This window comes from Pezoporus flaviventris, unplaced genomic scaffold (genome assembly GCF_033815535.1).
Source record: "Pezoporus flaviventris isolate CSIRO_AGI_PZ_B2104156 unplaced genomic scaffold, CSIRO_AGI_Pfla_v1 ptg000013l, whole genome shotgun sequence".
NCBI classification, from domain to species: domain Eukaryota; kingdom Metazoa; phylum Chordata; class Aves; order Psittaciformes; family Psittacidae; genus Pezoporus; species Pezoporus flaviventris.
This window is the reverse complement of record NW_026892561.1, coordinates 7,866,824-7,893,479: the sequence shown is the minus strand read 5'-3', so window position 1 is coordinate 7,893,479 and position 26,656 is coordinate 7,866,824. Positions and strand designations below refer to the sequence as shown.

Genomic DNA, 26,656 nt, shown 5'->3' with positions numbered 1-26,656 from the left:
CCCTACCCAGGCTCTGGTTCAGCCAGCTGCCTCTGCAGAGGGTATATGATAGCTGCTCTTCTCCTCACCCCAGCTGCCCAGAGCTTGTGTGCAGATCCTCCTGAGGATAAGGCAGCTGAGAGAGATGTCACCTCTTTTCACTGCCATGGAAGGAAACACAACCAGCACCACAGTCCTGAGGCAAGTTCATTGCTGCCTACCTGCCCTCTGCAGCACAGTCTGAGCCAAACAATCTGAGTGAATCCTGACTCCAAAAAGGGCAGCTTTGTGCAGAAGGTGGGGAGCAGCTGGCTGGCTTTCCCACAGAACAGCGGGTACCACCTTCAGCTCCACTTGTCTTTAAACAGGAGCCAAGAAGGGCCGGCAGGTCAGGAGGACAGTGTCCACAGCACCCAGGCTCACTTGCTGCAAGATGTCTGGAAGCCTTCTGGGGACAGGTCTGTAACACAAGTCCTCCCGCTCATCCCCTGAGCAGGCAGTTCCAACTTGGCTGACCTATCTCTTCCAGCTCTCCCGACTTGTACATATCTAAATTCCCATGGAGAAAAAGCCAAAGCAGCAGTTGCCCCAGACCCGAACAGGCTGCAGGTTCCTTTGTTTTCATTACAATTTCCAATCCTGATCCTTTTTATGTGTTTTTTTTTAGCCATTTCTGCTCTGCCCCCCGGAGGTGTTGCTGTGATTGAATGAAACACGACCCCAGGCTCCAATAAGTGTATTTCAATTACATCTGTCACCATGTAACAATGTAATGATATATCATGTGATATTAAATCCATGGTAATCATATCAGCGATTTTTTTAATAGTGTGCTAATCACATTATTACATCTCAATAATTAACAACAGGAGGCCTAAAAAACCTGGATGCAAAGCAGAAAGCTCAGAGGGTCCCAAATTCCTGCCTGGGAGAGGCCCAGAAGACAACAGGATGGCAAGGCACTGGCAGCTGGGCATGGCATGACAAGGAGCAAAGCTGTTCCCCATCCCTGGCAGTGTTCAAGGCCAGGTTGGACGGGGCTTTGAGCAACCTGCCCATGGCAGGGGGTTGGAACTGGATGAGCTTTAAGGTCCTTTCCAACCCAAACCATTCAATGATTCCATGACTTTGGCACTTAGCAGCATGGTGCAGAGCAGCCAGGTAAGACCAGGTTCTCCCTCAGTCCCATCCTAAAGGAGAAATGAGAATTTTGGAGCTGGGAAGAGACACTTGGTACATTAAATCTCACTAAGCATTGCTCTGTTCTCTTCTGTCTCTCTTGTGCTGCCACTTTTCCTCCAGCAAAGCAACCCCTCTGCTCTGGCAAGTGCATTGCAAAGGTGCCATCTTGCTGCAGACAAGCACTGCAGAGGGAAGGACGGTGCCTTGAAATGGAAGGACCAATCCTACCAACATGTACTTACCAGGCTGCTGGAAGAATGGTGTTATTTTCCTTCTCCCCTCACACCAGCTAGAGACAAAGCTAAGAGAGCACCCACCTCACAGAGCCACTGAAGTCACTCTGATTTTTGCAGCAAAACAAATCCATCAGCTTAAAACTGAAATGTGATGAGGATCCTTTGGAGGGACAGGAGTCCTCTGGGTCACCACCTGCACCCCAAGCTCTCACCCACATGCCTGGAGCAAACTGGGGCTGGACTCCAAAGCACCAACATACACATCCCTCCATGCAATGGATGTTACCCAGTTTAGTGCAAACAGGCTGCTCCCCCCAGCTCCCAGCTGTATTTTACCCCTTGTAGGATGAAGATGAAGATGTGCTGAGGTGGCAGGGAGCCACGGTGGCAGCAGCCTGGTGCAGAGAGCTGGGGCATGGGGAGTCCTGTGCTGCATCATCCCCAGCTGTGACAGAGCTTTCTTCCAGTTGCAGCCTGGTCAATCTAGCAGTTTCCACATCACAAGCTGATCTGAAGAGAGCCTCATTACCTGCCTTAAAGTTCCAGCCAAGCACTTAGCTCTTAAAGACAGGATTTAAGAAATATTTGACTGATCATATCTCTCCTCATTTAGTTTGGCTGCTCTGAACCAATTCAACCTGTGAAGTTGAAATAGCGAGGACGGGAGGGAATGTGTGTGCAGGCAGTCACACCACACACAACGTCCCAGCTCCCCCACCAGCTCTTTCCAAAGGGCCAGATCCTGGCTCAGGCAGATCCGCACAGCCTCTCCTACACCAAGAGTGCGCATGGGGCATTTCCCAGCACCAAAGGGGAGCCTCCTCTTCTTTCCCCCGGCGGGACAGCAATTTGGGGGGTGGGGATCATTAACTCATTGGCATCCAGACAGGACCTTTATGCATGCTTGGAAGAGCCAAGTACAGCATCTCAGACCTGGGAGCAAGTGATGGAGAGAGGGATGAGCCAGCCAGCACTGACAGCACCATCATCCACTCTCCCAGCACCAGAGATTCCTGTGTCCTTTGTCTTGCACACCTTCTTCCTATCCTGCTTTCCAGCTCCACAGTCCCCACAGCAGTGTCACAGAGTGGCTGGGTTGCTGCCCTCCTGCTGCTTGCCCAGTGAAGGTGCTGCCCACCATGCTCTTGCATACCCAGCAGTGCCCTGCTTCCTCACTCTGGGGACCCGAGCCTGTGGAGTGCCCTCAGGGAGATGAAAAGCCCTCAGGGCCAAACAGGAATTGCAGCAGCAACAAAAAGACACTGCAAGTCATTTAGGGGTGATCCTGCCAAGGGGCAAGGAGGACAGATGGACCTTGCTGGCCAAGGCAGCGCAGTTGGACTTTCTCTCCTTCCCCCATCCCTTCTTTTCTATTTTTTGTCTTTTAATTCTGTCTCGGAAGCCACGATCCTTTAAAGATGTGCACGTCTCATTAGCTCTACCTTGACAATCATTACCGCTCCTGCCAAGGCAGGAGGAGAGCTCAGCCAGAGCGCGGGGGAGTCCATTACCTTGTAGTTAAAGGGACATTGACAACTCTGGGCTGCCCATGGCCTGACTCCCCCATCGCAACAGGGTTCCTGCTGCACACAGATGTTTCCCCTCCTCTACTGAGCAATAAACCTCTACTCAACCCCGGTAAGATGCAAACTTTGCAGCGATGGGTGGTTATACACCCATCACCATACACTCAGTGCTCACCTGGTTGGGCTGTAGGGCCAAGTCCAGCCCACAACACCTGGGATGAGGGGGACTGAAGCACCCAAACTTTCCCAACATGTTGTACTTGGCCTTCATGCAACCACACCTCACTTAAGCAAATCCATGCTTCCAGGCTGGAACACAAGACCTGAACCTATCCATGACAGCAAGCAGTGAGTCCAAAATGTCCATAGCAGAAATCATAGCATAGGATGGGGTAAGGGCCACACTGAAGGGCCCTAGGACAAGGGTAGAGGTACCATGTATGTACACCTGGTGGCACAACATCAACAGGGCAGCGAGCTCTGTACTCATGAACCAGCTTCAAAGTGCAACATATTCTACCATACAAGTCTCTTCTAGCTCTGTAGGGTGCAACATGGACCACCACACACCCAAGGGTGGGATGAGGAAGGGCTCAAGTGGGTGAGCGTGCAATGGGGTGATCCCACGAAAGGACCCTACTCACTGAAAACGCTGGTCCAGACATTCCTGCCTTGCCCCGTAGACAGGGGCTATTCTCTGCTTGGATGTTCCAGAGCCTGCTTTACCACCCCCAAGCTTGATAACAGGGGACCTGACTCATGTTATGCAAGGGCAGAACCCCTCATTCAGGAGATTCCCTGGTAAAGACCCCAAAGCAACTTTGGATGAGATACCCCCTGCCTTCTTCCAGCCCCACAGGGCTTTGAAGCCTGGTGCATTCCTCAAGAGGCAAACACAGCATGGTGCAGCCCTACAGAGATGATTCTGCTTCTTTGTGCCTTGCAGGATGGGAGCTTTGCTGCATCCGCATTAACTCCTCCGCAAAGCCATGCCAGGAGACAATAACGCATGGCCGCGGCTCCAAGGAAGGATCCTACCTCTGCACGAGGCTGTCCAAGAACTTGACAGGACCGTGTTTGAAAAAGATGTTGAAAGAAATGATCTCTTTAAGTGCAATGGGAGATATTTGTCTCTGATTTACCCTTGGCTTTTTGCTCTGGTTCAGGTAGGAGCGGTGTGGGATGGCTGGCAGATCTGAGAGCATGGCACGCCCCAGCGGGCAAAGCGAGCAGTGCGGAGGAAGGCGCGAGTCAGTTTGGAGTGCTCCCCATTTATCAAACTCACGCAGCCCGCCAGCAGAGCGAGTCTTTCCATCATTACAGCTCTCAAAATCCGATTCATACCACTAATCCTGCCTTCATTCTCCCAGATTAATAACATCTCTTTCAACCTTCACAGTGTGATAAATAGACAAAGAGAGAACAAAAGGAGAAACAGAAGTGAGAGAAAGAGCCTGAGCAACTCCACGTAATAAAGAGAACCAAGAAAGGGGAAAGGGAAAAAAAAAAAGGGAAAAGAAAAGGGAAAGAAAGGAGCCAGTGCACTTGACTCTGCCATTTACTTTAGTAGATTCTCCCCAAGAGCTCCCTGCGATCTTTAAAGAATGTAAAACATTGCTCAAAGGAAGGGCTCGTTAGCAACCCTGACCAGCCAGGTTTGCTGGAAATCTTTTCACTTACAGCCTCTGCTCAGGTCAGCGCTGAAAATGAGTTTGTTGGTTTCTCGTCCTCCTCCTCCCCAGCCTCCTGCAGAGGCAAAGCCTCCAGCACACGCCTGCTCTCTCCTTTACTTGCACTGGTTTCTTGGAGGGGAACAGGGGGTCTTGGCCATTTTCTGCTCCAGGGGTGCCCCAGCAGCCCAGTGAGCCCAAGACACACTGGCAGAGCTGCAGCGGGCTGGCACAGCAAGAGCTGTTCCAGAAGCCAGGACCATGTGTTGAGCTTGGAATGGGGATGAACATGAAAACCATGATGGCATCCCCATTCCATCAGTCTGGCTGGAGGGTACCCTTGGGGCAGAGGAATGGGGAAGCCTGTGTGGACACAGATGTACTGCAAGAGGGGTGTCACAAGCCCCAGCTGCTGGGCTGCACCTCTCTGTCCCCTGCCGTGTCCTCTGGCAGGGAGCTCCCATCTCTGCCTCTGTCACAAAGCCCAGGCCCACAATTGGGTCACCCGAATCCCACTGGCAATTGTGGAGGCTGGAGCTCCAAGCCAAAGGGGTGGCACGCATAGGCACTTCCCCACTCTGGTTCCTTTGGAAACAACTGAGCCCCAGGGAAAGTGGATCCTACAGCCCAGGACCCAAGAAAGCCAACCCCCCCTGGCTACAGGCACATGGATGGAAATACTTAGCCATTTCCCACCCGTAGCCCTCACCAGAGCTGTGCTCTTCAGCTTTTTCACCCTGCCTCATCATATTGAACACTCCATGCAACCTCTGAGTTATTTCAATAATTAAGTGTTTATTGGCACATTTTTCCCATGCTGCTTCCAGACTTGCCTGGTTTTCCTTCCAGTGCACGACTTCCCTTGCTTCTGTCCTTCCATAGGAGGCACCACATGCAAAACGTTTCCTCTGCTCCCCCTGCAATGAGCATCCCCCCCCTGCAGCCCATCCCCGTGGAGTCCTGGCAGTGCTGTGCACGCTGAGTAACACCACACCAAGCCCTGGTGAAGGGCTTGGGCACAGTGCTGGATATCTGGCCAGGACGTTGCTCTATTACAGCTCTCCATTCACAGCCCCCATGCAGAGGCTGGGCTAGGTTGTTTTTTTTCCTCCCTTCTTTTACACTGCTCCATATTACTCCAGGCTTTGAAGTACAGAGAAAAGCAACACTCAATGTGCCTTTTTTTTTTTTCCAAGCTACCTTTATCATAGCAAATCTTTTCCTTCTCTGCTGTGTCGCTGGAGATAGATATCAAGCAAAAAGAAAGTCTCCTCTTCCAACAATGGATTTCCCTTCCCTTCTGAACTTCAAATAGAAAACTCTTATCTACAGCCACAGTTGACCAGGAGAAGAAAAGAAATGAAAACAGACATATGAACTGAACCCAGGCTCTCTTTCTATTCACTCAAAAAGGCTGTGCTGGGCTCTTCACGCAGAGATGCTCTGAACGTGTTTATAGCACATATTTACTCACTTCACTAGCTATCCCCCCACCATGGAAACCCACTTTTCCTCCAGAACAACCCTCCTCTGCTCCATGTACCCACTGCAATCTTTTCCATGCACCTGGGCCATCCAGCACAACAAAGCCTATACCTAAAGCTGAGGATAGCAAGAGCTCTTCAAACTCAGCTAAGAATAACAGCAGCAATGCCCCTGGCTCACATAAAGCCTCCCTTTTGCATAGTGCAAGTACTTTAAATGACAGGATAGATAACAGGTCGGAGCTTGCTGGCTGTACCCGCACAAGATGCCTCGCACAGCCCTGACTGAGACCAGGCTGCTTCAGCAGCCCAGGACATACCCACACAGCACCTGTGTGCCACTGCTGGCACCAGCCAGCTCCTCTTTGTGCTTTAAGATTTCCCTTTGAACCATCTCCCTCCTTTGATAGAGCTGCTCAAGCAGAAACATACAGAACCAGCCATGAAACTTTCTCTTCCCTGCTTCAGTCCCTAGGTGCAGCCCTCTCATGCCCTGCCCTGACTTTCCTTCCCTCCAGCTGCCTGCTATCTAGAGAGGCAACACAGCCAAACCACTCTTGCTCCCTGCCCAGCTAACATAAATCCTGTGAGCACTGCGCTTAACAGGTAGTGTTTCTCCCAGAGTAACACTGCCAGGACCAACACGCACATAGCAAGAAACCCAAGGAGGCAGGCACTGCTGCCTTACCCACCTCCCAGTGTGTCCTGCCAGGTAATGTGTCCTTCTTGAATGGTTCTCACTTTCAGCCTTGACAGACATGGTCACACAAGCCTTGGAAAACCTGGCTTTACAGCCCTGGAGCACCTCTGGCCACAGCCATGGAACTCCTGTTTCTCCTTAACCTCTCAAACCCATCTTGACTTCAGGCACAAATACATCCACAGGAGGCTGCTAGACAGATGAGCTGTCCTCCCCACCACACCTGGCACCATGGGCTGTGCCACAGAGATGGACACAGCCACTGCCACATGTTGTCCCCCAGTCTGCAAGGGGGACCTGAGCCAGAGAGACTTGCTGCTGGAATGGGAGACAAAGTCCCAAATTGATAGGGACAGAGAGGGCTGGAAACTTTCCAGATCATTTTCCATTAGAAATGAAATGCTTCCTTCATCAAAAGCCAAATCTCATTCTCATTGGGAGAATCTGGAGCTCCCTGCCAAAGAGAGGATGAACTCAAACCTGAGACATGGCCAGGAATCCTCTGCAGTCACACATGGGGAGAACGTGCAAGTCTGAGCTCTGCCTCATTCAGACTGGAGGCAGTTTTGGTAACTCTGGCTCCAAAGCAGCTCTCAGCCACGAGAGCCCAGCCCACAGCCCCAGCAGGTTCTCCTGTGGTCCCCCCCATAGCTTTCCATGCAGCAGCATCATTCCCTTCAGGCTGAACTCCACAAAGTCCCCAGTGCTATTCCCTCAGGGTAGTCTCCCGTGTTGCTGAAGGCCCCTCCCTGTGGAGCTACAATGGGAAGATCCATCAGACAAAGCACCTTGTCTTCAAGCTGCCTGATGACAGATGTTCAGCCAACTGAGCAGTGGGATTGGCGGAGCACCGCAGAAGCGCTTTATAATTCCTGCTCCTCTCCTCCTTCCTCAGCGTCTCCTGGGAGAGACACGATGATGGACGGTGACATAACTGACTGTTCCCAATCAAGGTAATGTAAGTAATGACAGCTGACGTGATTCCTGGAACGTGCAGGCGCTACTGGCCCACGTGCCTTGCCTACTGCGGGCAGCACTGCCTGTGCTCATGGAGGGAGAGGAGACTGGAGCATGGAGGTGTGGCTGGGGAACAGGGGAGGAAGAGTCCCAGGACATGAAGGCTGTCTCCAAATCAGCTGCAAATAACTCCTTACATCAGCCTGCAAACCAGGCAGGAGCCAAGGGGAGGTGGGTAACACCTTTCTCATGAGCAAACCCTTCCTGGGCAGTGCATAATGCCACACCAGTGTATCCCTCCCTAGTGTCACCTGGGACTGTAGTACCCCAAGTCCTCAGGAAGTGGTTTGATGGGGTCTTGCCTGGCCCACCAAGTTTCAGCAAGGCTTTTACTGCTCTGGCCCTGCCCCTGCTCCCCCTGCCAACAGTGAGTATCTGAAATGGGAACATTAAGTCAATAACCTGGAGCTCAGCTCCCCAGATGGCTGTCTGGCACACAGGCAGCACCACGTCACCTGAACCCAAGGCAAAGGGGTGCAGCAGCCCCACACTGCATGCATGGATGTATGGAGAGCCATGGAGGGAAAATACTGTGCAAGCTCATAGCTGCAATCCTCTTCCAGAGCCTCGAAATTAGTAGGCAAATTTAACATGCAGAGAAGCAACCGATTAATAACCCAGCATTGACTTAAGAAGACCTTGAATAATACATAGTGCTTGTACATGGAAGGGGAAAAAGTCAAGTCCTTCTGCTTGTCAAGTGTATCTGCCTCCCAAGCACCGACACTCGATGAGAAATCTCCTTGCCAACAAGCCACAGCTTCAAGCAGCTCTTCAGAAATGTCTTTTGCTAAGATGAATGGTAAACTTTGTGCCAAGTTAGACTGGCATTTGGACAGGTCCAACTATGGTGCTGTTTTAAATGTAATTAGCACTTCCTGCTAATAGAGTCCCTTTAAACCTGCCAAGCAGAAGATGCTAAGCATTTGGAGCCCACAGTGATGAGCCATGGTGATGTCACGTGTTGGCTACGCTGATAGATAAGGGAGAGGATCTTACCATGAGGCTGCCCCAACCTTTTCTTCATCCTGTCTGCACTGCAATCCTCCCAGCAGCTTGGCCATGTGAAGGAAAAGTCAGACCCAAACAGACAAAAGACTGGCAGAAGCTCAGCTGCAGGTGCTGGGCTCCACTGCACGATGATGACAGCAGCTGAAGCTATGAATGGACTATTCCCTTCCAAAGCTTGATGCCAGCTTCTGTTTAATGCTGGTTTTAGTGTGAGACACTGAAAACAGGGGTATCAGTATCCCTGTTCGGTGCTGTCTACCTTCCTAAATAATGATGGCTGGAATAAAATTTGCTCCCTTTTGGGAATTTTCCAAACCAGAACTAGCAGAAAATGGTGTTTACTTTGAAACAGCCACTTTTTTTTTGTTTAGGTGCTACCTACACAATGCTCATTGTGAGAGGGGTGGAGAGCTGCGGAGTGCATCGTCAGTGATTGGTGGATCATCAGATCATTTGTGTACCATCAATGAAAAATGGTGAACCTAAAATGCATTAATTCTTGAGCTGGGGAGAAGAACCAAACAGCACCTCAGGCAGAGGCTCCCAACAGCCTGTTATTCCAACTCTTGCAGCTGAGTGACCCTCCTGGGCAGTCATCCCACAAGGATGCTGCATGGATTTAATACCTGCAAAGCAATTTGAAAGTGAAAAGCCTCACAAGCAATCCCTGTGGCTGTAGTCCAGGAACAGGAGAGATGAGACCTGATTTCTATTCCCATCTCTGATATGGATTCACAGGGAAATCTTCCAACCCCTCCCTGTGCCTCAGTATCCCCACAATATCTATAGAGTGTTACGAGCTCAAATTCATTCATCTCTTTAAAGAGCTTTAGCGTCTACTGCCTGAAGACCAAATGACCATCACACAAAACATGAGCTGTGTACGACACAAGGTCAGAAGGCATTTAAAAAAGCAGCCACCCCATGCAAAATGCAGGGTTAAAAATGTAAGCAGGAAATGAGATTTGTCTTCTTCAGATGTAAATGAGTGCCAGCAAGCAGCAGAGCTCCAAAGATCTGCATTTTAGAACCGAAAAGTGTTTCTACAAAGGAACTACAAAAAAAATGGAATAAACAAGCTCAATTCTTAGAGTTTGGTTTCCAGAGCAATAAGCACAAAAACTGAACCCACAGAAAAGACCTGTATAAGCAACCAAATCCAATCATTACGACAATAAAGAAGAGACAGCCGGACTGGTGCAGAACTATTTCCAGAGAGAAGTCTGTTCCCCATCCCTTTCACACCCTGCAGTGGCTCAATGGAAGAATATTTAAGAAGTTGCAAGTTTGGTCATAATGTGTAAAAAGCCCCTGAAATGCGACATCATTTACTCTTCTGTGGTATTGCTCAGCAGAGCTAATAAATCTTGCATGAGCAGAGCTGATTCTAATTTTCTAATATGAAAAGGCATTTGGATTGAGAGAGAGGGGAAGATAAAAGTGATTGAATCTCCAATAGCCCAGCGTCAGTGACAAGAAACATCCTGCTACGGACCCCAAGGAAGAATAGCTCCCCCTCCTCCCCAAACCATAGGCACACTCACCCGCTCGCATATCCAATTCTCCCTGCTTTCTGCTCGCCACGTCTCAGTCTCCCCTATTGACAGGACGTGGTTTTAAACACAGTTACACAAGTTATCATTTCTGCCTTTTGATCAATCTGAATTTTCAGGACAATTACCCTCTTAATCAATGATTGCTATCAGCAGCCCCCTGGATTCTTCACCAAGGCAATCGTGCCGCCGGGGCAGACGGCGTGTGCATATGCAATGAAGCTGCGGGGAGGTGCAAGTCCATCTTCCCCTGACGTAGTTGTCGGCTAAAAGGGTGGAGAGCTGTGAAGGCCACTTCAAGGAACACCTGACGTAAAAAAATAAACGGAGGGAATTAAAAGGGACGTTGTGTGAGGTATCTGTGGCACAGCCGGGCTGCGGGGACCAGGGAACTGCTGAAAACATCATCGAGTTGAAAAACAAGCCAACTAAACCAACAGATTTACCATCCACTGAAACCATACATTTCAGAGCTATCTATAGCCAGCACTAACTGCTCCTAATGAGGCTAATAAAGTCCGTTTGCAATCAGAGACTGAAACTATTAGAAGAAGGAAAAGCAGAGAGGCAGCTTTTAACAACCTCTAAAGATGTGGGGTTTGGATTTAGTGTTTTCTGTATTTTTTTTTCTTCTACCAGAAATAATTTAACATCACCAAAATGCCTCTCGTGCTTATATACACAAAGCAAGCCTCCCGCTGCTCCTCCCTGGCAGGGTACATGTTTCGGTAATTGATGTTTGCACAGAACCTCAGCTCTTGGAGGATGCGGCTCCTCGAGGCATCTCTCACCATCACAGCAACACATCCCCAGAGATTCAGATGCCACAAGAAACCCCAAAGCAGCTGAAGCCAAAATGCAGGAGCTGCAGATTGGCTGGGGGATGAGGCTTAGCATCCCTGCTGTTGCAAGAGCACCACCACGTTGGCAGGTTCATGCTGCTTGGCTTTTGTTATCAGCACTCCACATGAGGCAGGGTGAAGAAGCACATGGCTTCTACCTTCACATCACTTTGTTGCTCTCTTGACTACCTTACAGGCACAGGACTCCTTCACACATCGTAATAGCTTGGCTAGATCTAGATAACCATCGTATCTTTCCTAATAGCTCCAGCAGGCAGTGAGGCTGCATCCTCTCCTCTGTTTGGAAATCACTCTGCACCTCTCCGGCACTGTGCTGGCAGGAGGGAGCTTTGGGACCTGGACAGCAGGAGGGGAACGCTGCCGGAAAGCAGCCGAGCTCAAGTAGGGCAAGGCAGTGTGGTGGCAGCATGGTGTCTTCACCATCTCGACCACCAGCTCGAGCTGGCAGTAGGCAGCAGTGGCAGCTGCCTTTGCAGGCTGCTGGCTGGAGGAGCTCTCCGGAAGGTGCAGTATTTCACTAGCTATTTTACATGGAGAATTGCTGCTCAAAGATATCCCCACTGTGTACTCCAGAGCAATAAAAATAAAAAAAAAAAACCACAAGAAGAATTCTTTAGGCGGGTAATGGGCATTTTATTCCTTTTTATGACACTAAACATAGGCAGCTGGCATAATTACACCACAATAAAGGCATAATGTGCACCTAGCAGAACAAACTCATACTTTTGATAATTAGGCAGAGCAAACACAGTCTGGGATTCAGTCGCATGGCTTCACTGTCTCCTGGATCTGCCAGAGCCCCCACCCCTGCAGCACATCAGCCCTATTCCCACAGCTCGGTTTAGCTGGGCCCCATGGGCTGAGCAAGTAGAGCTGTCACCTGAGCACTCTTGCACCGAGAGGAATGGCTCTGCAGCTCACTGTTTAGAGTAGGGTGCAAGGGAGGGAGGTGCAGGATGGATCCACGTGCAGCTCCTGAGAGGCAGCTGGAGATGATGCACTAACAGAGCATCAGCAAAGGATGTCAATCGCCTCCTGATCGGCACTGGCTGACCCCATAGGCAAGGCTACAGTAGAACAACTCCATGTGGCCAAAGCATACATGGTACAAAGGCAAAGTGAGACAAAAAACACAGGAGAGATGCAGAGTTCTTCTGGGTTTGGCAGCTAAGCTGAGGCCAGTTCCAGGAGCTGGAAGGGCTAAGCAGGGGCATGGTGACACCCCTCCACAGCAAGGACCTTGGTTAAATGCAGCCTGTGGGACAACATCCAGAAGAAAACTGGGCCCTTTGGCAAAAGGCAAGGATGGAAGGGAATGTCTAAGGGAGGCTGAAAGACCCCACCTACAGAAAGGGCCAGTCTGTACCTGCTGGAGGCTAGCAATTAGCTCTTTGAAGGCTTTGTGCTCCCATTAGTACTCCTAGCCCTGCTAACTTGCAGACCTGCCTCCTCCAAAACACACAGGCAGGCAGCAAACGTGCTCCTCTGGCAGCTGCGGACATCCACGCAGGACAGCTCTTCCCCGAGCAAGGAGCTCAGCCAAGGCGGAGATCCTAAATGATCTCTAAAATATTAATAGCATCAATCAGAGCCAGGCTGACAGAGGTTACAAACTGGAGAGCGCAGAGAGCAGGCTTTCCTCCAGTTGGCACAAGACCATATCCACAGTTTGTTTAAAACATCTAAATATCCACAGTTTGTTCAAATATGCATCTGCAGGATGCATGCATGAGCAGTGCTGGCACAACAGTGCACTGGGGTTTCATCTCCACACTGCCGAAACCCACTGTGGGTGCCAGTCACTGCACGTAGGAGAGAGACCAGCTTGGCTACACTCTATCCTACACAGCTTAGTGGAAGCTGGTGGCTTTAAGGTATATTGAGTGCACTGCAAAAATGCTGGAGTATCTGGCCCAAAGAAAAGTGAAGGAGGTGAAGCCGATCTATCAGCCTCGAGTGAAACCTGCATATTCATCTGTGGACAGGATGCCCAAGAAAACATCACACAGCATCATTATGAACTCTTTCAATATGAGATTTAACGCAAGGAAGGGAAAAGTAAATACAAGCATCTTGCTTCCACACCTACTGACATGCAGAAAGGCACTGCTAAGAACTTGATGGGTACTGAGCAGGCCTGGGAAGACTGCAGTGCAGAAATCCAGACTATGACTTCAGGATGTCCATTTGCTCTGGAGCTTTGGCGAGCACCAAAATCCATGTCAAAGCACTTAAGGAGAAGCTGGTCCCAGTCTATATGAGGGGCCCAGGCAAATGGGAAAACCAGACACTGTGAGATAGCCCCTGGCTGGGCTCATGCCTTGATGTGATCAGAGATGCCCTCCCCAGTGGGCCACAAAACAGAAGTTTATGCCTAGATGAAGGGTTGTTTCCTATGCAAAAGCAGGCTATCTGCAGACTTTCCAGCCAGTTCTCAGGAAGCCACTGTCACAGATCCGATCCATGGGCTGCAGGCAAAGAGTTCAAGCAAGGAAACCTGCAAGTGGAAAGAGCAATAGCCAGGATGGAGCCAGAAGTACTGTGCCAGCATGGGGGAAGGGCAGCAGGAGACTCTTAATCCCAACTGTGAAATCAACTTGCTTAGTAGCCTTGGGGTTCTGAGGGATTTAATTAATTAATGACTGTGAAGAACTGTAAGTTATTAATACACAAATTCCTCTACAGTATCTCCCACCTCCCAGTTCTGCCTCTCTTGCTGCTTTATATCAAGCCCATGAGAAGCAACAGCCAAGCCACAGTACCCCTCTGTGCAATGGGGCAGAGGCTGCACCACCCCCAGTTTCTCAGTCAAGAAGCAGCAGCACCACAGTATCCCCCCTTTCAGCAGGATAGTGCATCACATTCAGCACAGGGCACCAGGAACACCTCATATAACAAAACCTCTTTCCAGTTACTGGCAAGCAAATTGCTACCATAAACCAGCCTGCTGTTGCTGGTGGAGGTGGCAGGCAGTCACTCTCCTTCTTGTAGCCATGCTGGCTTGGTGGGACAATGCGGACAAAACCAGTTAATGTTTTAATCTCCAAAGCTACAAAATCTGATTTACCCTCCATCCCTCCTTGGAGGGCTACACACATCAGCTTTTATGCTCCTACATGGAGCTCCTGTCTTTTAAATGCAGAGAAAAGAGGACACTGCTCCTTTCCCAGGCACTAGGCAGCTGTACCGGTACCCATGTAAAGCTCCAGCTGAAGGACTGGGATGCAGGGATGCTCTGCCCCTTGCCTGGCCCATGGGACTCTGGGAAAGGCCATCTTTCACGCACTGTGCCTTTGCCTACCAGCTCCTCCTGGCCTGGAATGCAGCACACGTTACAGGATTATTGTAAAACATGCCCTGCCTCTAATCCCTTCTCCTCTTGCCTTGCTCTGGTATTGACTGCAGGGAGCTGTGTCAGGCCCGGGGTCAGGCTTGCCTCGTGCAATACCAGGCCACACAGAAGGCTCCAGCCTCTCCAGCTGACCAGAGCACACGAAACTTGGGAAAACACAGCCTGCCTCACACCTTCATATAAGCAGGCATGTGAGATTGGAGGCCCCCATGTTTTGCTAACAGCACTGGTGCCTCACAGGCACAGCCATGGTCCTGCGTGCAGGTGAAATGCCAGACTGGTGCCAGAGAGACACCTGCTCAGTGGAGATCCAGGGTCAATTCTGACCATCCTTATGGTTTCCCTGGTCTGCTCCTAGGCTTCCATGCCAAGGGCTCACTACTGGGCAAGTCTGGATGCAAGTGTGTGGCACATCAGCCATGCAGCAGCCATGCTGTGCACACCATTATACCCACCTACAGCAAGGGTCCAGCTAACAGGTCCCCAGTCACACCATGACCAGGCCTGCAACAACTCCCTGCCTATCCAGACCCCATTGTGGGGACCATGAGGCCACTTCAGGCTGCATAACCTCAACACTGCAGAAAGATTTCTTACCAAAAGGACAAGCTGCTTAGATTTCACTGTGCTTATTTTGCTTGCTTTTGAACGCTCTTTCCAAAACTTTGGCACCTACAGCACACTGCCTCATCAACAGGCAGGACCAGGAAAGCCAGCGTGGCTCCTTCCTCCACCTGTGAGCAGCAACCTCTCATGGTGTAAAGGTCTGAGCAGTACGTTTAACCTCAGCAGCAGTGTGCACACAGTCAGATGGGAGCCAGGAGGCTCCTGGGTGCAGGGGGCAGATGCTCAAATCCCCCAGCAAGGGGAGCACAGGCACAGTGAGGTGCAGTTGAGCAATATGGCACTAAGCAGGAAGAGCAGCACAGGAGGTCTGAGCAGCTGCCTCCGTGCCTTGCGCCTGCAGGCTACGGTGATGTGCATGTAGAACCACAAATGCCAACCACTTGAATAGAGAATGATGCTTTAGATAAAGCAACCACTGCAGTGCACCCAGCAAACCACTGTTTACAACATCATCTAGAAGGCTAAGCTTTTGAACTGGCTAATAAAGGCACAGAAACAACAAATTCTACTTAACAATTTGTCCAGTATGGGCAGGCTGCATGGGGCCAAATAAGATAATTGTGTTCCTCAGCTTCCTTGAATCACCACTTTCCTGCCTTATCTGAGTGCCCTCTGTACCACACATGGTACCAGGAGGCCCTGGTCCTTGCTGAAGCCTGAAGGCACTGCCAAATAATAAAGGCCATCTTGGGATTTTCCCCATACAAACATCCTGATCTGGGTAAACAGCATCAGGAAAGGATGGGAGAACATACATGGCAGCCAAGGCAACCATCCCTTCTTTCCCTGCTCAGGTGCTCTGGGTTTCAGCAATGTGTCCAGGGAAAGCAGACATTCTGCATCCAAGTGTCACAATAAGGCAGGAAGGGAGAAGTGATGACCCACACTGTCTGCTTCAGGACAGGACCAGCTCCACCCAAACCATCCCCACCATAGTCTTCTAAACAATGAAATCTCAAGAGCTAAAGATCTCACATCCCTGCCCTCATCCTCAGAGAGTATTTACTGATCTCGTTGCAATAGTAAGGACATGAGCACCAGCCATTGACCACAACCACTCAGAATAAACTTTTGCCTTCCTCTGAACACTTTAATTCTTCCAGAAATGATTTCTGCTTAGTTTTCTCTAAGCTGAACATCCCACATCCCTCAGTCTTTTTTGGGAACACATCTTCCAGCTCTCTGACCCTTCTGTTTCCTTCTGAGCTCTCTCCACCTGTGCCAGGTCCTCCTCAAGCACAGTACACAAAAACGGTTTGCTCCAAAGGCTAAAACTAGGCTCCAAAACACCTTGTCTAGGAAAAGAGATGACATTTTTAACATGTGCCTAGCACATTTTAATATGTACTAGTGAAAGAGAGTGTAGGAGAATCCGTGATAGTAAAGAAGTTAATCCCCGTGTGAGATGAACACGTGCTAAAACATATGCTGGATAGCTATGGGAAGGGAGGAAGGACAGAAGGATGGAAGGAAGTGCCAGGAAGAGCTTGCTGCTAATAGGACCAAAATACTGATGTTAATGGGACCAAAATACTGATGGCCCCTTTACACTGGAGTAGCTCTAAATGGTTTCCACATAACAGGACCTTGACAGAGATTGTCTTTACTTACCCAGCAGAGTCTAAATGGTAGTGAGGAAGGAATGGGCTGCATGTGCCCAACCCACAGCCCTCTGCTTGCCATGAGTTTGGCAGCACGAAGGGTTCTCTTTCACCCAGGTGTGGATTTTATGGCCAAAAGGATTTATTAATCTGCTATTTCACAAGCCAGGAAACTCAGCTACTTTCTAGTGAATCAAGATCAAGAACTTACATTAACCCACAGCGGATCACATCTTTCCTGCTAGCTCCGAGAACAGCTTGAACAGACATACGTTCCACAGAAAATTGCTCCTGTGCTTTTAGGATGCAACAAGAAAAAATAAACACAACAAAAGGCAAAGAAGAGGGAAATACACAAAACTATTTGATTTAGACAAAGATGGACACTGCTTATTTCTGCCCTCCTGGGATGGGCATGTATGTTATCACTCAAGTCATCCAAAACCAGTGAAGCCTCCAGGCTGCATCTAGAGCCCCTCTCAGCTGTGGCAAGACCAGCTCCTGAGACTGCAAGAAAAGGAAATGAAATGCAAGGCTGGGATCATTACTTTGAAACTATAAGCTCGTGCCACTGAGCCAAAGCCTGTTATATCGACATGGGTTTGTGTCACCCCAGCAGCAGAGATCATTCTCCATCTCCGCTTGCTCGGCTCCCCTCCTCCCAGGACAGCAGTGCTCTGCAATGCTCTGTGAAGTCTAGCTACAGAAAAAACTCCCAACACCTTGCCCAGCAGGCTTAAGTTATGGGGTTGAGCTACTGCAGAGCGGAAAGTACCCTGCTGACTGCTCCACCACACTCGGAAGCTGCTTGGCAAAGCACAAAGTGCCACTTGCAGAGGAGCAAATAGCAAAACCCCCAAATTCCCTTCCCTGGGGCAGAGAGCCTAGAAGGGGGGTGCTGCTTCTTAAAGCCTCCAGTATTTAAAAGGCACAGAATTTGTACCTCAGCTGTTATACAAGATGCTCCTAGCCCCTGTCTTCAGTCATCAGCCTGGGCAGCAGCTTTGAGGGATGGAGACAACTCTGCTTGCCAGTGAGACCGGGGGCTGAGACGGTGGAAGGCAACAACTACTGGCCACACAGCCCACACCCCTTTGTTGCCTTTGTTTTATGTGAAAGTGGATACTAAACCCAACCCCGATGGTTACTCTGCCATTACAGGAGCACCCTGCCTTAGTACATATTGCAAACCCACCACATCAACAACCCCTTGGTCCATCTGGTTATAACTTCTAGGGAAACAGAGGCAAAGAAGTCCGTTGTATCAACTCATCCTGCATCCTCTTCTAATGAGTCCAGGAGGAGGAAACAGAAAAGACTGCCAAGAACTTGAAGACTCTCAGCCTCTCTTCCCAGTACAACCTTCCTGCACATTGGTTTTCCTTGGAAATGTGTTTTTACTAAGCACTCTTTGTTAAATAAGAAAGGGAAGACAGGTCCTTCTGTAGCAGGATGGAGAGGGGCTGCTCCTTTAAGCCCTCTTCTGGATGCCCTTTCCCTTTGAGATGACTGTCCTCGACTCCCTCCTCATCTCCCTCCTTTTGATTTAAGAGTTCCTCTTCTGGCCCTGACAGTAAGGTATTTCTGTCCCACAGATTATAACTCACTCTGGGCTATTATTCAACTCCCAAGCCCTGGCCCTGCTGCATTTAGTCCAAACATAATATCCTTCATGCATACATTATCTGTCTCCCTATTATCTGGAATCATTTCGGAATTAAATTTCAGTCCTGCAATATTGGCTTGAAGAGCGGCTCGCTTTATGGGCTAGTCAAAGGTTAGAATACCAATCAAAATAACACTGCCGATGCAGAGAGACATTTTAATATTCCAAAACCCGGTAATTGTAAAAGGACATAATATTTTTTCCCTGATTACCCCAAAGGCAACACATGTTAACAAGGCAAGGGAGAGAGTGAAGGAAATTTCAGAGTTCAGACAGCCGCACGACAGATTTAAAGGAGAAGTGGTGGACAGCTGCTGTGCTCCAGCCCCTGGAGCAGAAGGGTTCCCGTGCCCATGCCAGCGGGATGCCGGCCTCTCCATCCCCAGCCTCACGGCATTCGTGCCACCTCTGGTCCCCCAAGTCAGGAGCCTTTGAGGGTGCTGTCACTGCAAGGGAAGAGAGCAGCCAGAGCTATGCTGAGATGGACAGCTGAAGATGATCATGGCAGAAGAAACTGCCGGCATTGGCTGCAAAGGCCATGAGGCTGCCCCAGATTAACTCCTGTTTGAACCAGAGCTGATCTTTTTGGGAAAAAAACCTTGCTTCCTGAACTGGAGAATGCATCACAGCCCTCGGTAAGTTGTTCCAATGGTTAATTACCCTCACTGTAAAAATTTGCACCTGAATTACCTCGTTTTGGCTTCCAGGCACTGGAACTGCTTATGCAATTCTCTTCATTGGTGACCTCGTAGCAGTTTTCCAGTATCTGAAGGAGGCCTACAAGGATGCTGGAGAGAGACTCTTCATCAGGGACTGCAGTGATAGGACAAGGGGTAATGGATTCAAACTTAAAACAGGGGAAGTTCAGGTTAGATATAAGGAAGAAGTTCTTCACTGTGAAGGTGGTGAGGCGCTGGAACAGGTTGCCCAAAGAAGTGATAAATGCTCCACCCCTAGCATTGTTCAAGGCCGGGTTGGACAGAGCCTTGGGCGACACAGTCTAGTGCGAGGAGTCCCTGCCCATGGCAGGGGATTGGAACTGGATGATCTTAAGGTCCTTTCCAACCCAAACCATTCTGTGATTCTATGCTTTTGTTTGCTAGGCTGAAGGAGCTTCTCACCACATTTTGGCTCTCCCTTTAGATACTTACAGACTACAGCCAAGTCTCCCTTACCCTTCCCTCTGTAACTTTAAATGGCTCCCAGGGTCTTACAGCTCTTGTGCAGTCTTCAAGTCTCCAGTATTCTTTCCAGTGCAGAGACGGAACCCAGCATCCCAGACCGGTCAAACCAGTTCCAAAGAAAGGGATGATCCAGCCCCTCTGCTCCTACTCGTCATTGCCTGTTTATAAATCGAAAGCAGCCGCCTCCTGGATGCAGTATCTGCACACTTTATCGAAGATGATTTTTATGTTTTCTTTTAGAGCATTGATAAAAGTGTTAAATACAAGAGGTCTGAGAAATAGATCCCTGTGGGACCCCACTAGGAAGACATGCACTCCATGATGATTATCCATTTACAATTAAATGCTAGGAGCTGTCAGTTTGCTCGTTCTTAATCAATGTAATGTGTGCCATGTTGATTTTGTATCACTCTTGTTTCTTAATCAAAATGTCATAAGGTACCAAGTCAAATGCCTTCCAGAAGTATATTACGTTGACATGGTTACCTTTATCAACCAAACATGTAGTCTCATAAAAAAAATATCAAGTTACTTTGAAAAAGATCTAGTTTCCATAAATCCACATTGATTGGCATTATATTACCCTCTTTTCATTCTTTATTAATCAACTATGATATCTGGCTTTTCATTACTTTGCCCAGAATTAATGTCAAGCTGATAGGGCTATAATTACTTCATCGGTCATCCCATTTGCCCTTCTAAATTACTGGTACAACATTAGCTTTCTTCCAGTCCTCTAGAACTTCCCCCATGTTCGAAGACTTATTAACAGTCCAGGACTTCTCAGCCAGCTCTTCAAAAACTCTTGTAGACCAGCTATGCAAAATGCCAACCAAAAGTCACCACTTAACTTTATCAACAAATTGTGTTGTAACAGCAAACCTCTTGCTCAGCAACAGGGCATCCTCTGCCTTTCTGTAAATACAGAGCTAAGTATTTATCAAACACAGTCATTTTGCTGTTACAAGCAATTCCTTCAACTTCCTTCCAGCTGTGAACCAATGCCACTGCAGACACCTTTATTTGCTAATCTCCATTGAAAAGACACTTTTACTCCCCTTAACCCTGGAGTCACACTTCTTATGTTTCCTTTCACAACCTCTCCCCTTCTTGCCTTCTGAGAGAGACTTTCCAAAGCCAAGAAGTCCACAGCCAAGTGTGAGAAGCCCAGGAAAGCACAGATCCCATTGAAGGAAGGTGTGACAGGGTTTGGGAGCACTCACCCATGCTGCAAACCAGCAAAGCACTGAGCACTGGAGGTATACGAGCAGCTCTTCATAGTTAAGTGACAACATCTTTTCATGTGCTTGGTGCTTTGGCCATGAAACACTGCCTAAGGAGTCCTCTGCTATTTGTAATCTTCCTAGGCATTCCATATTCCCTACAACCAGTAACTCAACAAAGAGACAACTGATAACAATCACAATAAATCCTCAAGAAGTTAGACCTCACAAAAGCAACTTCCAGCCACATAGGCCAAAAAAAATAAACCATTTTTCAGTTATACCCATTTCAAAGTTCTTCATCCAAAGCACTCCTCTTCCCACCCCAAAGGCAGATGGAATTGTTAATTCAGAGGAGAGACAAAAAGCTGTTAGCAAATCTTTGTTTGTTTAAGATGTGTTTATTTCTAGTTGCCAAATATTAACAAAAACATCCTATTACAGGCTTCCTCTGTTAGATTTCACAATGTGAAGAGGTGACCTTAAAACATTTGTGCATTGTAATAATTATTTGTTTTCAACTAGAAGTATCTAGATATCAACAAAGGCTGGGCCTGGAAAAGGCCAGCTCTGCACACAACCATGGCACCCTCAACATGATCACGCTGTGCTCCCCAGGGCTCTGTCACCTCTGTTTCGTGATGCCGAGAGAAGGAAAGTTGCGTTCCTCCACACACATCATTCAACCCCTGCCTTTCATAAAAACTCTTCTGAACTTCAGGAGGATGTCAGGCTAGGACCAGTTTTCTGTCACTTCTTAAGGAACCACTATTCCTGTACCTAAAGATATGTTGCCTTCTGTGAACAGAAATCAAAGATGGTCAAACATGCCAGGTCAGCTGTCCTGAGAAAGGGGCAGCTCTGATGGGTATGAAGATTGTCTTTTTAAACAAAATAAATAAAATATCATTTGGAAATTAAGGAATAAACCAAAACCTTAGTGGATACATGAACCACTTTTAACCGCTTAATATCCAGAGAAATGGGGGAGCAGGATAGTGTATACAGTGTTAAAAATAGCTTCCACAACCCAGTTCTACTCACAGCGCCCGCAAGCATCTTTGTGCCAGCCCTCTGACAAGTTCTGCTGTGCTGGAAGAGACACAATTAAGCAAGAGTACGGCAGAGGTCTCAAGAATAACACAGGGGACAAGAACTGGAAACACTTATTTGCTCTTTCACACAATGCAAGATCTCAGCCCAAGAAAATCATCTGACAGTAGGATTAAAAGAAACAAAAGGACCCGCATCTTCACGCAACATATGAATAAACAGAGTACAATTAATGCATAATTAAACAGCAAAACTCATTGCTGCAGGATGATGTTGAAACCAAAGCATGAGCAGATTCAGAAAAAGATGTACAAATTTCTGCTAGACGGATGTGGTAAAAACAGGGGGTGCTGGACACAGTAGTCATAAGGCAGCTACCGGCTCTCAATCCTTGAAGAGACAATTGCTGGGAAGCAGAGAAAGCTGTCTTGAACCATGCTCTCCTTGTTACACCTGCAAGCACTAGTTACTAGCCTGTGGTACAAAGACGATCTGGGTTAGACCTTTGGTCTGCCTATTTTGGTACCCTCAGCATCCTTCTAATGTTTTTCTTGCACAAGCTGATTCTAAGAAAATTTAGCTTCACCCCATTCTTCCACCTCCTCCCTCCATCAAACCACTCTCCCCTCTGTGACGTGCTCCTGACCCAGTGGTGCTGACACTGCTGATTGCTGGATTTCCCATTCCCAGGCTCCCAGCCACTTTGCAATTGTAAGCACCTTGTCTTCAGCCTAACACCATGCTGGCTGCATCCCTGCAGGATGAGGCTCTACCACAGGACCAACCATGCTGCTAACCGAAGCAGGACCTGGAACAATAAACCACAGAGGCTCCTGAAAAAGCAAAGGGAGTATGAATGAGAGCTGATCCTTCTGTTAGAATAAGAACTAATGAATTTATCCAGGCTTCCTGAGGATGCTGTTGGGGCAGCAGCTTGGTTGTAGCTTGTTAGCTGCAGCAGCTTTCCTTTCACATAAATCTTGACCCACAGCCTCCTACCTTCTGCATATATTACTCCACTGGTGTCCTTCTCTCCTGACATGAAGCACTCTGCTATTTCCATCCTGAGCATCCAGCTCCAGTGATGTAGCTCAGGTTCTGCACCTCAGTCCCAACCCACAGGGCCTCTGTGGATCGACATGACAGGTACATAAAGAGAACTGGCAGATGGGATACTGTCTCTCTACTGAGATGGTTTAGGGGGATATCTGAAATGCTGCAGCATTCAGAGAAAGCCTCCTCTGCTTTCTGCTGCCCTCCCACAACGCTGAGCTAATCGAAGAGAAGAACATGATAACTCTCTGCCCCAAGTCAGCTCTACACTGACAGTTCACTAGAGATGCAAGATCGCTCAGTGACATTAAAAATGTCAGCAAACACCGATCAGGCTTGACGGAAGGGATGCATTAGCAGGCTGGGGGGGGGGGCACAGGGCAAGGTAAAACTTCAGCAAACACAGTCAAGTGCACAGGCAACTTTTCCCCTTCTGTCCTCCACAGATCTTTTTCACAAATCTCAAGACACTGGGGCCACCATCACAACAGTCAGATGTGGAGCTCACCACCACCTGCACAGCCAGATCAACCTGAAAAGGTTTGCCTGGGGAAACACAAGCATGGTAGCTAGTAGGGACAAATTTCTGTCTTCAGCTTGCCTGGGAGACATGTCTTGGAAGCTGTGAAAGAGGCCTGGAGCCACAGGGTTCTCACCTCAACTGCTCCTGCAGCAAACAAGTGACAAGGGAAGAGTTTATAGGAGAATAAACCCTGAGAAAGACCATTTCACCACTACGGGAAGAAGAACCACTGAGCTCTGGAGCATCCTGTCCTCTGGCACAGTGAGCACAGACAAGGACTGTTTCTTCAAATGATACAAAACGGAGACAAAGAGGAGCTGAAGCCATGTGTGCACGGGCAGGGAGAATCTGGAGCATGTTTTGTTGCTGTCCCACTACCCACAGGTACACAAACACGTCTGCCCCATGCACGCACCTTTCCATATGCAATCCCACTTGTATTTGCAACAACAGCTCCCTGACTCAAAAGGGTTCTCTTGTTCTGCTCACAAGCAGAGACCCAAAGGAGGGACAGTAGATGCAGGTGGGGCCATCCTGCAGGAAAATGCTCTCAGTCACAAACACCTGTTTTCTCAATGTCTGAAACATCCAAGTCTTTTAATTATCCATAACCTAGAAATTAGCAGTTTCACACCACCCCCCCCCCCCCATCACCTTCACTTCATGGATCAGGTCAGTGGCAGACTTGGCCTAGGAAGTATTTCTAAGTTAGGAACGTGCCAGAGGTAGGGGAAAAGGGGCCACCTGATCTATGCAGGGAAGAACAGGGGAGCTAGATACCTGTCCACTCTTATTTGTCTCACACTAGGAGCTCACTCAAAAGCGACTGAGGCTTATTGGGTGCAGGTGCTTGGACAGAATTACTTATTTAGGCTGGAAATCCTCTCTTGTGACCCCTTCAGAGAACTGGGCAGGGGAGCACTTGACTGCAACAGCTTCCCTCCTCCTCCTGCCTTTAGCTCTGTGCTTAGTACTTCATGGATGCTCAACTTAGTATCACAGTATTTGCTGAAGTACAATACATAAAATATCCATCTTGAAGAGCAGCCACTTGCCTGGATGTCCACATTATGATGAATCCCAGCTCCTAACACGCTAAATCAAGGAGCCTTGAACTACAGGAAAGAGCTGTGAGTCATTCATCCTGAGGCCCTGAGGAGGAACATGGCTGGATCAACCTACTTCTTAGCAAACACCACAGCACATTGGGATTTTTGTTATTTGTTTCTTTTTAAGTACTATTATTCTGCAGCCATCAACCTGCTGGTTATATAGCTGCTATCCATTCACCGGAAGTTTAGTGAACTTCAAATGGCGATCATTAATGGTCACTGAACTGCAGAATGCCCCAATGTGCTTTCAGATTTCATTTACCAAGGACCAGCAATCAGCCAAAAGATTTGCTCTGACAGCAGGGAAATACAAGACCCTTTGACAAGTTCAGCTGGGAATGTGCTGCCAGCATCCCTTGTTAAGTTCATGCTCTACCCTATTTGATGGAACAGATCATGCAAATTGTCCTCCTGCCTGTCACTTGTGCTTCCATTTAAAACAATAAATAAATAAAAGAACAAAAGAAAAGCCAACAATGAGTTGTTTACAAGCAAATTCCACTTACCAACACCCCTAATTATCAGGAAAAGATGCAGAAACCCAAATAAAACATTGAATTGGATGGGGGGAGGGAATCTTAACCAGGAAGGCCACCCCAGCTTCTCTCATGCATAGATCCCAGCCTTTCCCCTCACCCTGCTGCTGCTTGTAATCACACTTGTTCTTTTCTTCCCACTTTGTGACTTTAGGCATCACCATGTTTTTACGTGCAGACAGAACAACACTGCCAGGAGACCCTGTGGATGCACAGCAAGCTGCTCTGTAGCCATCCAGAGAAGGCATGGAGACACACAAGGCACCAGACAGTAAAGTCCGAGGCATTTTGCTTTGCAAAGTGATCGCAAGTCTCTTAGGTGGACGTGCTGCTGAGACATCTTCCCTTCCCTGCACCACGAAGGGAAATGCTGGTTTTTACAGTGGAACATATCCACATTTATCAACTAGAATTTGATCTGAAGGGAACCATGCTCCTAGGAGCTTTATACGGCTGCAAAACAAAACAGAGTGAGCAACACCGAGCCAGTACAACCTTCAGTTGCAGAGGGGCCTCACAGGGTCCCACTATTACGCAGAGACACCGCACTGTGCCTGCCACAATGGGCTTCTCCCCAGCTGCAGAACACATCCCATCAAGTACAGTAAGACTCTATTAGAGGAGATACAATAGGGAGCTGGAGGACTCGCTCAGCCCAGCTTCTGAGAAAATAACTCATTTCAATGCAAAACAGCAGTAGTTATTAGACACCTCCTTAAAGAGGAAACGAGAAGGGAAAAGGGAGGGGGAGGTTGAAGGAGACCATGGCAGTTTGTGTAAAAGTACCTTTTTCAGATTAATCCACTGTTTGAAGTAATCAGCAACTGGCAGCCCTAAGTACTGGCATTGTCCTGGTAACCTGTAAGAGAGAAGAGAGAGCAGGTTTGATTCAATCAGTGTCCTGACAACACAAACTCTGTTTTCTTAAGTGCATTTTGTTCCGAGATGGAAGAGACCCTCAAGTCTGCTGTAACACGCTGCAAATCAGAAGGACCATAGCTCTTGGCAAAAAAAGAGTATCTCATGAGAGCACAGCGTGGCTGAAGACTTACATTACATCCAGCCACATCCAGGCTGCTGACACCTTTCACACTGATCATTTTGAACAGGAGCTGTGTGCAAGCACAGCATGCAGCTCCGCTCCACAGTGGCTAACACGCAAACATGACTGGAGCATCCTGGCTGTCCTTTGCTAAGTGAGCACATTACAGATCCCTGCAAAACCATCCTGCTCAGCCAGTGGCTCACGGGGCAGGTGGAAGGACTGACAATTCACCTGCCATGCCCTGGTGCTTTTCCATTTGAACTTTACGGTTAAAACACTGAATGAGACATAGGGAGGGAAAGAGGCACGAATACGTTCCGTTTTTAGCTAGTAACGCTGCAGGACCAATGTTTTAGGGCTAAGAAAGCAGAGGCTGTCTTCCGAGCATGTGCTTGGAAGAAGACAGTCACAACTCTGAAGATACAAGATGCTGCACACTGTCATACTATGGGTTGAAGCA

At 48.5% G+C, this 26,656-nt stretch overlaps 1 protein-coding gene across 7 annotated transcripts in view; it reads right to left on the bottom strand.

Moving 5' to 3' along the window:
- Positions 1-26,656, bottom strand: part of ERI3 (ERI1 exoribonuclease family member 3) — a 131,217-nt gene that overhangs the window by 54,293 nt on the left and 50,268 nt on the right. For 2 of the 7 annotated variants that reach the window (XM_061451424.1, XM_061451425.1), the window contains exon 6: positions 25,938-26,010. In XM_061451424.1, the coding sequence (XP_061307408.1) occupies positions 25,938-26,010 (73 nt within the window). Of the gene's footprint in view, positions 1-9,222; positions 10,666-12,909; positions 13,719-22,025; positions 22,761-25,937; positions 26,011-26,656 lie in introns of those variants that run through there. The other 5 variants (XM_061451428.1, XM_061451430.1, XM_061451427.1 and 2 more) reach the window with 5 other exon arrangements.